The sequence below is a fragment of the Anabas testudineus genome, chromosome 11 (assembly GCF_900324465.2).
Source record: "Anabas testudineus chromosome 11, fAnaTes1.2, whole genome shotgun sequence".
Taxonomy (NCBI): domain Eukaryota; kingdom Metazoa; phylum Chordata; class Actinopteri; order Anabantiformes; family Anabantidae; genus Anabas; species Anabas testudineus.
In genome coordinates, this window is record NC_046620.1 from 14,928,212 (window position 1) to 14,942,951 (window position 14,740).

Sequence of the window (14,740 nt, forward strand, 5' to 3'; positions counted from 1 at the left end):
TTCTAGTTTGCAGCTTTTTTAAAGGCCTCATTATTATTTTCTTCACTTGCATGGTCTCCACTTTACTCCTTGTATTGAACTCTTGAGCTTTGGCACTACGTGTTACAAAGCCGTTAGCTCCCACACAATTTTTTCTATACTAACAAAATCTAGTCTGTCTTTTTAGACAGTAGGGATAGAACATTGATCAAACAGCGTAATTAGCTTCTAATCGGAGGATGACAAATATTCAGTGGTGCTTGGTAAAACTCTGGTGAACTCATCGTCCACAGGTGTACCATATTTCTGGTGCAGAAGCAGCTGCTGCTAGTCCAGCCCTTTTAGCAGCTGGGCTTTTTTGCAATGCTTGAGGTAATCTGTCAGTTTGGTACAGTCCCTTTGTGTGCTATTCTCTTGCAATGTCCTAGCAGCTTGACCTGAAGAAGGAAAGTCAAAGAAGAGGGTATGAGAAATAGTGGAACATCTTGTGTTGGTTACTTGTTTTAATATTTAAAGTTTGCATCACACAAAGGTTGTTCTTTGAGGACTCCACTACTTGGGGTGCATCGCAATGCAAAGAACTCATTATCTTTCTTAAAAAGGCTCCTGGATAAAGCTGCAGAAAGGAGAAGGATACAAAAAAAAAAAGGTTTAAAAAGCTACAACTGTCCCTCTGAGTATTATTAAAACACATATTTAAAAGTGGAAGGGACCACCACCAGCACTTGAGGCCATCCAAAGTCTAATGATAGCGCCAGCAGGCAAGCTACCAAGAGACCAGTGACAACTTTGCAGGCCTTGCATGTCTTCAGGCTGGAATGCAGAGTGCACCACAATTGTGTCACATTAAGGAATGCATATGTGTGTTTTTCCCACATGTATGCTTTCGCATGTGAGTTAGACATCTGTCAGTACTGTCAGTCAGCCCTAAAAAAAAAAAAAAGAAGAAAAGCAGAAGGAACATTTTCCTTCCCTGTTGGTGCATATGCTAATCTTGTTTTTATGCAAAAATGCCAACGCGATTTGTATGTCTAAGTGCCTCGTTTTCCATTCAGTGTCGATATTAATATCCTCAGCTGCTCATTTGATGGGATATTGGTTGCTCTGTTATTTTCTGTTTATTATTTCACCCCCCTCCCAACTCCTCTGATGTTTTCTGACAGGGTTCTGCAAGGCTGCAGGGGCATTCGAAGGATTGTTTGAATGGGATAATAGTAGATTCAAGTAGATTGGGAATGTGGGGGCTTAAGCAATTAGTTATGAAAGTGTTAAATGAAGTTAATGTAAATTAGGTTTCTCATATTTCACTATTTCTAGTATACTGTATGCTGTATTTCAAATGTTATGTTCAGACCATGTTCTGTCAGTCACACCAACTTCTAGGATTCATCCAAAAGATTTGTAAATGAAATATTGGCAGTCAACACACTCTACATGCCTTTACTCCAAAGCCACAAATCTACAATGCACATAGGCCCAAGTATTCTCACAGTTTCACTCAGAGTGTCCTGAGGTAGGGAGAGCGCAGTCAGCATACTTAATTTAGTAGATGGGTTTGCCAGCATTTTCTATTCTGCTTTTTTTTTTTTCACCTTTTATTTGTGTTTGTGCATAAGTTAAGACTTAGATGTATGGGTGTGTTATGAGTGTGGGTGGATATGTCTCTGGGCGCCAGTCTGTTCATGCTTGTGTGCATCTGCATGAGCTAGGGAGCATCAAAGGAAAGTAGCTTGGACAGAAAGCCAATGAAGTGAAAATGGACATTTTTTTCTCCTCGTTTTTTCATTGGTGAAACTCCAAAATTAAGGTGATACAGATAATCAATTTTAAGTAATGAGCTGCCTCTTGACAAAGCAAACTAGTCAGTAATTGGTTTGGCAAATTAACATTTTTTTTTTTTTTTTGTAATTTGTGCTGAAGTATAAGGCCTTTGTGAAGTGAAGTGCTACTGCTGCTTCTGTTCTGTGTAGCTACCGCTCATTTGCCATAGATTCAGTGACATTAAAACATGGAGTGGAACAACTGCGCATTATGAATACAGTAAGTGCAGGTCAGCGTAAAGTCAAACGATCATTTGAGCAAGAGACCAAGAGTGCGTGCAAGGATGCGGTTATAAACCCATGGCGGTCTCATGTAGAGTGTGAACACACCAAGTCACGCATATGCACACACATGCAGTATTTTTACACAGTTTTAAATAATGCATCCATACAGTGCTTTGACCCCAAATTAAATTGTTTCTAACGATGGTAATCCCTTAAGCCACAATGATACATGTGCCCTATTATGAGCTATATGGGATATTTTAATTGCATCTATTTCACAGAAAACTAGTGCATATAATGTAACATATAGCGGCGCTGTACTGTTACAGCAAATGCACGTGTACACATATTAAATTCTCTTTTACCCCTCTTGCTGCTGGAATGGTGCTCTTTGCAACTGTAACCCTGATACCAGTGAACTCTGTTTTTATGTGTGCAGCTCAAGTGAAACACAATACAACAAGTTGCAGTATTATGTTAATGTAGTCATCAGCGCCAAGACGGAAACATATTTGATAAATTGTCCTGTTGCGCTTTGGTTTTGGGACTGAAATTATAATTGAATGGCCAATTTACCTGGTCATGAAAGGTGGTCTAATTCACATATAATTCTATTAACATCTTTTGGCATTTTTCCCCTCATTTCCTGCTCCTACAGTATATGTTCCTTTTGTCTCCTTCTGATATTTTCCTCTTTAACGGGTTTTTGTCTCTAAGCTGCATCAAGCTTGATTTTATAGGCTAATTGATTGACTGCACAGTCAGACTTCAGTTCACTTGTACTGAGTTTGAGGGTTGGAGATTCGATTCAGATGAATAAGTAATGTCTTACAAACAATCCTGTAGTGTTGCAGTAAAAAAAAAAAAGAAAAAAGATGCTAAATAACAGAACACTTCAGTGAATTGTATTTTAGTAGCTTTTCGCTGCTTGTTAGTGTATCAAGTCGTGGAGTCTGTTTGCCCCTGTGTCCTGAAAAGGTCTTACAGTTTAAAACAAAATGAGATACCCCAAAGAAATCTGCTTGAATTTCAAGAATTTCACTATTATCATGATATATTCAGTTGACTGTTTTGGGAAGATGTTATTTCATGTCTGATGGTGATAGTATTCAGACTGCTTTAATGCTCCAGTCTAGCAATAAAATGGCATGAAAACATCAGCACACTGTACTAAATTGCAGTTTCAAAGCTTAAAACATATTTAATTTGGTGGCTACACAGTACAATGTGTCTGTAATGTTATGTACCATAAAGACATGTTTTTGTTTACAAATGGCTCACAAATACGCGCTGTGTTAACTATTCATAAGTTTATTTATTTGTAGAAGGTTTTTTTCTGTCTACAGTAGTTTCAACCTAATTATGCTGGAAGTGTGTTAGCCAGTTTAATGTATGTGTTAATGTTTAAATCTGTAGCTAGGGAACATAGATACTATACTCTTTATGAGACTAATAAAGAGTTAACGACAAATTACTACAATATCATGACTTTTTTCTAGGATATATACATAGAAGAGATTAAAGTAGATGGGCAACAAATGAGATCCCTTCTTCTAGCCAGCATGGCAACTTGTTTTTTCTTTTGTTTCTTTTCTCACTTTAATCACATAGGCCATGATTCTAATAGCAACAATGTCCTCTGTCTTTCATGAAGAGCTCAGTTTAATCCCAACCATGGACATCAAATATTCCACAACCTGAGCTAAGTGTTTGTTGTGCCTAAACCTAGTACACATCATAAAACTGCTATGTAGTTGTGTATTATTGTGGTGAACAGCATTAGCCCTTTATTACAGTTTATTCAGCACTTGTAAGTGGTGCCAATTCAGGAAATAATGTGTATACACAATGCATGTATTGTACGCCATAAGGTCAAACAAACCACATGGTTGTTTAGTTTGAATGGCTTGTTGAAATATATACATGTAATTATGCTACATAACTACTGTGGACATTACTGACCTTTGTATCTTAAGGATTCAAAAGGATACCCCGATTGTTTATTTTTATTTATTTTTGGGGTTTTTGGTAAATTCAATTTCCTCAAGGGGCTTATCAGTATCACAAAAAAAAAAAAAACATTAACAAAGAAAAGAAAATAATTACATAATTGTGTTAATTATGCAACAGTCACACCTGACAGCAAATACACACTGTTTCATAATTAATATCTACACATGGTGTATTTGTGTTGTGCGACCTAGTTTGAATTAAATTGTGCATAAATCAGCATAGTGTTCTAACATTTTTTTTTTTTTTTTTTTTTTGTTATAAGTAGGCAGACTTTTAAGATAACATCAGCTCGTACTACCGGCTGCAGTTCAGCAAGACCCACAAATGAGCTCACTTGAAAAAGAATTTCATTAAAATGGAGAGCACAGTGAATAAAAACCGATCAAAATACTTATCAGTGGATACAGTTCTGATACTCTTCTTTCCTCTCTACCACTCTCTTCAACATATTCCCACTTTATATGTCAGCTTAAAAACATATCGGTACCATGTTTTTGCTGATTTTAAGGATATCTCACTATTTACCAGCTCTCCATATTCTATACTTTTAAACACCATTCCTAGTTCTCATGCATCCACTTCTGCTCCTCTGAGCCTTCCTTCATAGGGTGGACTTAATTATTTATCACCATGATTTATTTAGCTTTGCTCAACACGGGACCAGCAGTCTTCATCCTGCTGTCTCTAACCTTCTCTTCCTCCCTCTGTCTGTACAAACCTCTCTCTATAACTTGCTTTCTTTATTCCTGCATCTCTCCATATCTGCCTCTTTTCGCTTCCACATCTTTCAGCATAGCTTACTCTCCCTCTAGTCTGTCACTAGGGCTATTTAAAATAACCCTATTCCCTGCTTGACCCCTGTTTTCCACAGTCTTTCCACATTTGTGATGTCTTTGTGGTTTTTCAAATTAGCTTTTTAAATATATGGCTGTTTGTTTTTTTTTTGCCAGTGCTACGTAGCTGAAACACGGTTCTCGCAGACATGTTGAAAGAACGTCCGATAGCAGTCTTTAACTCGTGTTCATTATCTGCACAGGTTTCGAGCAACTCCTCCGCTCATTATCATTCTGCTTTGATTTATTTCAACTTCATCTGTTGCTAAAATAGGATGAGAGGTGTGATGGAAGAGTTAACGACGAGGAAGGAGCGGGGGAAAAGAGGAGCAATATTTTCAATACGTTAATTGGTGTTTGAAGTTCATTGAAATCCTTTGGTTCTCTATATATAGTAATTGAAAGCTCTAAATATTTCATAAGCAAACTTACAGCGTTCAGTTCCTTGCCATATCTTGAGCTGCATGACATCAACCTAACCTAACCTCCATTTTCTTTCATGTAGTATTCTAAAAGTGCAGCTTCATTCTCAGTGTTTCTTGTCCATTGTAATTGGAATGTTTTCTGGAGGTCATAGTTCACCTCCTTCATGTCTTTTTAAGGGAATGTGCTCATACTCATTTAATCTCTCATGTCTGTCTCATTCTCTAACCCTCTTGCCTGCGATTGGATGCTCCGCCCCCTCCCGCCCTCTCTCATCCCTCATGTCCCCATGTTGTGTGCGTGCGTGTGTGTGTGTGCGGTTGTGCGTCGTCTTCGTGGGTGTTTGCAGTGCATGGGCTGTGGGAGGAGTGGTCGTCATGGAGTCTGTGCTCCGTGACCTGCGGGCGAGGCTCCCGAACACGAACCAGGAGGTGTGTGAACGGAGACGGGGCTGTGGCATGCGAGCAGCCCGAAACTCAGACCAAACCCTGCAACATAGCAGTGTGCCCTGGTTAGTACCATCCCCATATATACATGATACACCAACCTCATTCTATTGTAACCTCTCTGCCAGAGCGGTAGAATGATGATGTGCATGCAGTGACTTCTGTTCTTCCACTGTTAAAATGTGACGAATGCTGCTTTCACAACATATTGCACATGCTGTTTTAAAAACCAGAATGGGACGTGTCAGCTCCCATAATTCCAAGTTCATTATGTATTGAGAGTATTGATTGCCTGTGACAGTTATGATTTCTTTCACTTTGCAAAAAGAACTACAAAAGTATCAAGATACAATGAGCTTCAAAGCCACCCTCACTAGCAATTATATCAAAATATAATCCCACATTAATGAACTACTAACTTCTGTTATTGTTTTTTTTTTTTATGCAATACAACTTGGTATAGATATTGCTTTTGTTTATGACCAGAACTTAGGTAACCATTCTGATGTTAGCATTTAACTTAGTGTGCCACTGTCTCACTGAGATAATTCACATACTTACTGTAAGTTTAATTTCCATGTATTTAGTGTGATTGAAAATGAGTAGTGCTGAAATCAACTTGGAATAACACTCATCAACACTGGAAACTTTATCCCATTCTCCCTGTTCTGTTGATGTGTTGTGAATGTAGCATCACGCTGCCCGTCTTTCATTCCTGTACATGACCACTGCTTTAATTATGTCTCCTCACATCAGTTTTCAGATTCATCTTCATCTTTGATCAGCCACAGGATTTATCCCCACTATTTTTCAGTAACCATCCTATAGGACTAGATGAGCCTGTGGGTTAGACTTCGGGGCTTCTTCCATGCTTGCCTTACTTTAGATTGCTGAAAAGACCTGCAGTGCAGCTCTTCATCTGTTGTCTCTGAGATTACCTATTAGGCCCATACCTTGTCAAGAGCAGCAAGAAGTCACTAGTGGAGTCCCGTCCAATTTTGCTGTCGAGGGTACCTCAGGACATTATTCCAGTCTGGTTCAGACTGTCCAAGTGAAACGTCTTTATCAGTCTGTCACTGGAGTGGAATAGGACCAACCAGTGATTGATATAAAGTCTCAATTGTGCAGAGTCAGAGGAGCAGGTTTGACCAACAATTACTGTATCTCTTTACAAAGCCCCTTCCTAAATAGAGACTTCACATCGTCTGGTAAAACGAGGTTCACTCATTAAATAAGTTCAAATGTGGCACTAAGGAAAAGCCTTTGGCATTTTAAGACCTAAAGTATACTTTAGGCATATGCATTTCCTGTATGCAATTTTAATTTTGGGTTTCAAGTGTCCCTTTAGCAAGCCAAGGGTCCCTTTAGAAAACCACTTACTTTGAAAGCACTGACATTAAAAAGGAATATTCATTTCAGTGATTAAATTTGTTCTGTGTTGGCAGAATACAAATCATTTCCGCATAGCGTTGGAATAATGACATTAATGCACACACATGCACTAAAACATAAGATAAGTTATAGAAGTGAGAGAATGTTGCTGCTTTCTGGATACTGAACTGTTTTTAAGTGAAAGTAAATGTTTGCATAGGACATTATATAATTACTCACAAACCCTGAGCAATTATCACATGGTAAGTTTTTTTTATTTATTATAGTTAAAGCAAAAAAAATTTAAAATCATGCATTTTTTCCCTGCACTGTGGATGAAGACGGCCTTTACATTTATATTGAGCGTGACTTTGGGCTAGTGCTGTGTTGTTTCCTCACCACCTCTACAGACTAAATGTCTTTTCTTTTTTTATGTTCTTTCAAAGCAAGGTTTTATAAGGTTAATATTTAAATAAAACAAAAGTGTCCCCATCGCCAGATAAAGAGGATGCAAAGTTATGTCTCGAAAAGGGAGGAACAGGGAGAAGCTGTAATCTAAAGTATGGCCTCCGGGATGTTTTGCCATGCTGTTTTGGGAACAGTGATGGAAAGAGAGGGTTTGGGAGAAAGGATGGGCTCCTGCTTCAAGGGCCTTAAGGAAATCTGTGAATGTATGTTTTTGTGTGGTTTATGTGTTTGTCTATGTGTGTGTGTGTATGTGTGTGTGTGTGTGTGTGTGTGTGTGTATGCGCACACTGAATCTATCACAACAAATTCAGTGTGCTTTTGGGAGTTCAAAGGCAAACGTCCTTTGAAATGCTGAATACCAGCGTAGGCCTTTTGGCACAAACGTCCATGCATAGAGAACAGAGCTTTGATGGATCTTGTCTATATATGTGAGTCTGTGTGCTTGTGCGTGCCGGTGCATGCTTGTGCATATGTCTCAGAGATTTGAGCTAAGTGCAAGCAGTGTTGTCTGCAAACTGTGGACTACGCCACACAGCATACTCTGTACAATCTAGAGTATACTACTACTACTACTGGCATTGTGCATGACCTTATGTGGACACATGCTAAAGGAACACGTCAGACAAATGCGCGCATATGTACGCATATGTAGGCGGAGCTGCAAATGCGAATATGGCAGCTGCCAATCAATCAACACGCTTAGTAAAGCCAAAATGTGTGAATAAATAATTAAATCGTTAATTTGATCATATCAGAGTCTTTAGAGCTAATGTCAAGAACTAAAGGACATTAGTGTGTGGGCTGAGAGCTGCATTTCCTCTGCTCACTCTACTGCTACAGTAGTGATTTAAACAAACTTTTGTGCAGTTTTAGTAGAGTTCACTGTAAATGTGTTGTCTTTTCTTCACAAATCTACTTCCATCTCTATGTGTTTCTTTCTGATTGATCTTGTTCACAATACCAGGAAGATGAACAGAGTTTTAAAATGGTTTGCTTGTTTTTTTGCTAGACAAGACATTGTTAGATTGATCAGTCATATTAACCACGAGCTGGCCTGTCATGTTAAATACAGCTTCACAACTCATTCAGCGTATGTCATTTCCAATGTAACGTTAACCTCACATAGTTAGAACACTGCATGAGTCACACACAGCGTGATTGACCACATTACAAAGGAGAGTTGGCAATGCCTGCCCCACATGGGAGAACCAGACACATTCATTTACAGCTCTGTACTTCAATTGTTGCTACTTGGAGCCCCTTTTTTGTTTAGTATGGTTCAAATGATATCATTCTTATCCAAAACAAGAACGGTTGTCTCTTTAAATTGCTCTTACTAAGGTTAAAATAGAGACGAATAGGCGCAATGTTGCACATTCCTATAACACATGCGCAGTAGATATTACCGATTCGCTAGTGAAGTACCACAGTCACCATTTATAGTTCTTGTTTTTGCTATATATTTAAAACAAATTGGTTTCTGGGAATACAATGAAAAAAAAACAAAAAAAAACACACTGATCAGCCACAACATTAAAAGCTTTTAGTGAACAGGGGTCAAAATGAGAATAATTTAATACTGTCCATGATGGAAAGTGCCAGAGCACAAAGTGCATCACAGCTTGCTGCATATGTGGCTGTGTTACTGCAGCGTTCCCATGCTGACCCATGTCCACCACAACATTACCACCTCAGGGTGATGTTAGAGTTGTGGCTGATAAGTGTAGTCACGTTAAATTAAACAACAGTCAAACTTTAAACGCTATTAGTATTTTTTCAGAATATAAATCTACACTAAATTGTCCCCCAACTTTGCTTTTCTCTGCTTTATGGAGTGTTTCAATGATGTTGGCTGGTTATGATTAAGTCTGAATAAGCATCTCATAGCTTGGCTGTAAAAAAAAAAGTCAAACATTAAATAACTACATGGCTGAAAATGACTTGTCCATCACCAATCAGTATGACACAGACAGACACAGCAAATGCCAGGTTAAAACAGTGGAGTACTTAGAGGCTAGAGGCACAGGTAGGTATTAGCCTGAGTAGTTGGTGGTGATGCAAAAAGAGCAAAAAAGAAAATGATTGTGACTCTAAATTGGCCATAGGTGTGAATGTGAGTGTGAGTGGTTGTCTCTCTCTATATGTCAGCCCTGTAGTAGACTGGCCTTGAAATACAAATGAACAATAGGTCATAGGTCAGAAATGATTTGACTTGTAATTACTCTAATCACTTTTATATAGACTGTGCTTCTTTACTGTACAAAAATCCTCAGAACTGTCTAAACTATAGCTAGCTTTGAAGCTGTCATCATACTAAAGACATTTGACTACACACACTGTAAGTGATTAATCTGCCTGTTTGTGATTAACATATATTATTTGCATTTGGAATATTTTATTTGCTAACTCAATAATTCCAGCAATGCTCCCTTATTAAAGGGGACAGTGGGGGCTTTGATTACACCGGTGTGTGTCATCAGGCTTTCGTTAAGCTGTTTGGCATTCAGACAGGCCCCGCTGTATTGTATTTAAATTATTATTAGACTTTTATTCATTTAATTCTGTGCAAACACCAGTCTAGAGTTCAAATGTGGTGCCTTTCTAATAGCACGGCAAATGAAAATCCAACTGACTGCACTTTGCCTGAACCCTTTTTTTTTTTTTTTAACAGACTGAAATATTTAAAATGTGTTTGTTTGCTTCTATTTATGGAAACACTCTGTAATGTATCTCTTCTCCATCTTTACTTATTCTCATTTGTGTTTTCTTGTAGCCTACTCACTTTCTCTATTGTGTCTCTTTCTCTTTCTCTCTCTCTCTCTCTCTCTCTCTGTACCTTTGCGCTCTTTCCTTTCATTCAAAACTCACCTCACTCACTCCTTGTTGGTCCTCTATCTACTTCCAAATCTCTCCCCGTGTCCAGTGGAGGGCCAGTGGTTAGAGTGGGGGCCGTGGTCCAGGTGCAGTGTGACTTGTAACACGGGAACCCAGCAGAGGCAGAGACGCTGCAGTGCTTTAGTGCATGGTTGGGCTGAATGTAAGGGTCCCCATCAAGAGAGCAGAGACTGCACCAACCCTTCATGCAGTGGTAAGGCAACACTTTTTTTCTCTTAAATACTGCTCATTTTCTATCGTCCACACTTACGGCTTGTTCCATAATTGTTACCTGTGATGCATTTGAAGGTGGAGGGAACTGGGGCAGCTGGAACCACTGGAATCTGTGCAGCAAGACTTGTGACTCTGGTTGGCAGCATCGCTCCAGGATGTGTGAGGGCACCGGTGTACAGGGCTACCCCTGTGATGGTTTAGGAGAGGAGGTCCGGTCCTGCAATGAGAAGAAGTGCCCTGGTCAGTGGCTATAGTGTGATTGTGTGTGTGTGTGTGTGTGTGTGTGTGTGTGTGTGTGTGTGTGTGTGTGTGTGTGTGTGAGAGTTGAAGACATACTTTTTGCCTTTTTCTGCGGGGCTGCATTTTTCTTCACACCGCTCTTGGCTGACAGAGAAAAAGTGTGTGTGTGTGTCTGAATGTAGAGCTGTGTACGTGTTTGTTCTCAATCTGCACATGCAAAGTATTTGTCAGACAGGATAGAAGTGATTCCCAGTGGTTCGCACCACAGGCAAACGCTTCCATCACAATTTTCGAAGTGCACTCTTCTCATCTTTATCTGTCTCCCTGTCTGTTCGCATACCCATCCATCTGTACCTCTTCATTGATTCTGCATGTCCTCGCCTTGTGGTGCTTTCTTTTTATCCTCTCTGTTTACCTGTGAACTCCGTTTCTCCTTATATATCTTCTCTTTAACACAGTTCTATCGCACTTATCTCACTCCCGCTCTCTCTCTCGCTGGTGGAGGGTGAGATGTTCAGCAGCTCTTTTGGTGCTATTTGTCAGAGTGTCAGCCACTGCAGGAAACAGTGCGGTTTAATAAGCTCGCCTCTTGACTGAAGCTGCGAGCGTGCGTGTGTGAATATGCAAGCCTGTTTTCTTTTTGCCAGCCACACGTGCACGTGCTTGCTTTGAGCTCCGACGGGCTACACACGATGAACGTTTGAGTGCAGCCTCCACCATGACCATGTTTGGAGTGGCTCTCAAGCCACTTTTATACAAGACAAGTATCTTGTCTGATGGCATTGCAGCGGAACATCATATCATATTTTCTCTCCCTCTGTGTGCGTGTCTTTCTCTCCCACTCTTCCCCCCCTCCGTCCCTCTTCATCTCTCTGCATCGCCTTTGCTAGCCCTCTTTTCCCCCCTCGGAATATCTTCAGAGCACCCTCCCCTATTTTTTCATCAGGGTTATGAAAGAGAGGGAGGGGGGAAAACAGATGAATAAAGAGAGGGGTTGGATGAAGAGGGAATGAGATACTGTACTGAGGCAGTGACACTGACAGAGAGCACTGAGCAATGTACAAGGGAATACGATTGGGAGCTGCTGTAGAAGAACATTGTTGAATCTAGTATTTTTTGTGCTTCTCTGTCTCCCTATTTTTTCTCCCTGCTATGTGAGTCTGTGGGAGGTTGTGTGTGGTGATTTTTCTTTTTCTGTGCGCCTGCTAGACTGTGCATGATTTTATTTTTCTATTTGTTTCTCACTTACTTCTACAGCTCCTCATGAGATATGTAAAGATGAGAACCTCCTCTCTATGTCATGGAAGGGAGCCTCAGCTGGAGAAACTGTCTACAACAAATGTCCAACTAATGCCACTGGTTAGTGTCATTATGTGTCTTCAGCTAATTCTGCTCTCTATTACCTCTATGTGTGTTTTATTCGTGACTTCTGTAAATTAGTGATTCGTGTGGATAAGTCATAATCCGGCAGTAGAAACTGTCCAATTAGCATCTAGCAGTAAGCTTAGCAGACCTAACTAGAGCAGACGAAAAAACTTTACAAACTTAGCAACTATATAAACAGAAAATCTAATAGGAAAACTTGAAAATGTGCAGCAGAGGTGTATACAGTGTCTTTACTGTACCTACGTTAACCATATTACTGTGGTAGAAAGCAAAACTGTCTAAAAAAGTCTAAAATAGCAGAGACAGGAGTTTGTTAATCTTCCTAATGTACAAATTAGCTCCCAATGGGAAAGTTATTTTTAAATGTGACCGGGTGACAGATTAGTCATCCTATTAAATAGCAATAAGCAATGTAACTATTGTTTTTGACACTTAATTACCCTTTGATTACCTTTCCCACAAATTGTAAACTGGCCAATAAAGCTGAAAACTCCTAAAAACAAAAACAGGCAATGTAAACCTCCATAATCCACACTCATTACTATCAAACTACCTGGGGATGTTTCCTCAGGTTTAACATGGAGCATTTTATTCCTAAACAACAGTTTAATAGCTAGTAAACATGCTCTACAAGACACAGCGATGTTAAAGCCCTTTACTGATTTCTGACCGAAGATAATGTTAAATATCCAGCACTGATGAATGATCTCATCTGACACCATGGCCACCCAGCTTGGCATGGTTGGATGGTCAGTGAGATGAGGCTTACTTAGATTGCTCAGCGTCACATTGATTTGACTTGCAGATGAGAGTAATCCATATATTCCATTAGCTTCCATTAATAAGCATGGGTAGAGACATAGAAAGCAGCCACACATACTCATACTCAATCAACAGAAAACGGATTAAGCCTATTTGCTAAAAAACAATTCAAGAATATATGTAAAATCCATAATGCACTGGTGTTTGTCTGTACTGAAACACCATGGCAGCACAGTACAGCATAAATTATCCCATCAGTATCAAAGATGTAATATATCTATATATAAAATACATATTCAGGAAATTCTAAATTATGGTGCTTATTGTGTTTCAAAATGTGTCCTACTGTATGTCTGCAACAAATAGTTACTCATTTAAAATAGTGACTGATTGAAATCCTGAAATTCCTAACAGTCATTATAAAAACTCCAACTTACTCAAAATCTTTTCTGTATAATTTAGCACTGTAATGTAACCTCTTGTCTTGTAAACTGCAGTCTCTCAAACACCGGGCTATCTTGTTATATCAGGTTTTCTTCTTTTTTTACTGTGAGAATCAGAAACAAACACACACTTTCTCCCTTAGAATTAAAGCCAAGAACTGATGTGGTTCTGAATGCCTGTGATCCAAAGGGGTGTTTCTGCATCTTTTAAACTGTGGCATTGGCTCCGACATCAAAACACGCCAGTCTGAATCAGCTAGCTAAGGGAAATATTGTAACTTAAAGAAGTTTAAATTTGAGCTCAGTCACTATATTACATTTAATTAACTGAGAAATTCTATTTATGTCTCATAAAAAAAGGTAGAGCCAGAGTTAAGAAGTTGCCTATTTGTTTGATTAGGGGAAATATTTTGTTGTACTGTATAATATGAAGTATGGGTAGTCCTCTCAACTTTACTGCTCCAAATGAAATAGTTCCTAGTTGTATAACATAATATTTGACTCAAATAAAAGGCACACTAACAGCTTTGACCTTTGTTTTTGTTTTCACAACTGGCAAAATCCTACATATGCAAAGGTTGCCCTATCTATCAAAACGGATTCCCTTCTACCTCTGACCTTATGACAAATAGAAATACCTTTTGATTAGAAACGAGAGAAACAACAGACTCGTTGAATGTTTGTCTCTTTTTTTTCCTAGGATCTGCTAGTCGTCGTTGTATGCTGGACAATAATGGAGTTGCTTTCTGGGGTCCTCCGAGCTTCGCCAGATGCATCTCACTTGAATATAGATATTTACATTTATCTGTAAGTCTCCTTTAAGGCATAAGATCTCTCAACCTTAGAAACTCTTTTTACCAAATATTGTTTTTCATCATCTTCAGCAAGAAAAGAAAATCGACGTCTATCTTCCTCTAGATTACATCATTTGAGCCAGTTAGTTGCAGCATTACTGACTCACCATAACCTACCTTTCTCAAACTTGTCTGTCTCATTAGTGAACTTATGAAAAAGGAAAGGCTCCATCTGTTTTCAAAAGTTCCTTTCTGCCTCCGTTTTCCCTTTTTCACCCATCATGTTGCTCTGTTCAGCTTTCTTTTTTTTTTTTAAAGTTTACTCAAAATAGAGTTTCTTTACTGAAGGCTTGCTAGTATCTCTAATTAGCTTCTCCAGAGGTTTGCACTCACACTTATCAATTAATGAACATAGCTAATGAATGTGTT

At 39.1% G+C, this 14,740-nt stretch overlaps 1 protein-coding gene across 1 annotated transcript in view; it reads left to right on the top strand.

Annotated features, from left to right (window-relative positions):
- The window catches only part of adgrb2 (adhesion G protein-coupled receptor B2), a 196,341-nt gene that overhangs the window by 100,020 nt on the left and 81,581 nt on the right, over positions 1 to 14,740 (top strand). The window contains exons 5-9 of the mRNA XM_026347650.2: positions 5,643 to 5,804; positions 10,502 to 10,666; positions 10,762 to 10,926; positions 12,184 to 12,285; positions 14,218 to 14,324. Of these exons, the coding sequence (XP_026203435.1) occupies positions 5,643 to 5,804; positions 10,502 to 10,666; positions 10,762 to 10,926; positions 12,184 to 12,285; positions 14,218 to 14,324 (701 nt within the window). The remainder of the gene's footprint in view (positions 1 to 5,642; positions 5,805 to 10,501; positions 10,667 to 10,761; positions 10,927 to 12,183; positions 12,286 to 14,217; positions 14,325 to 14,740) is intronic.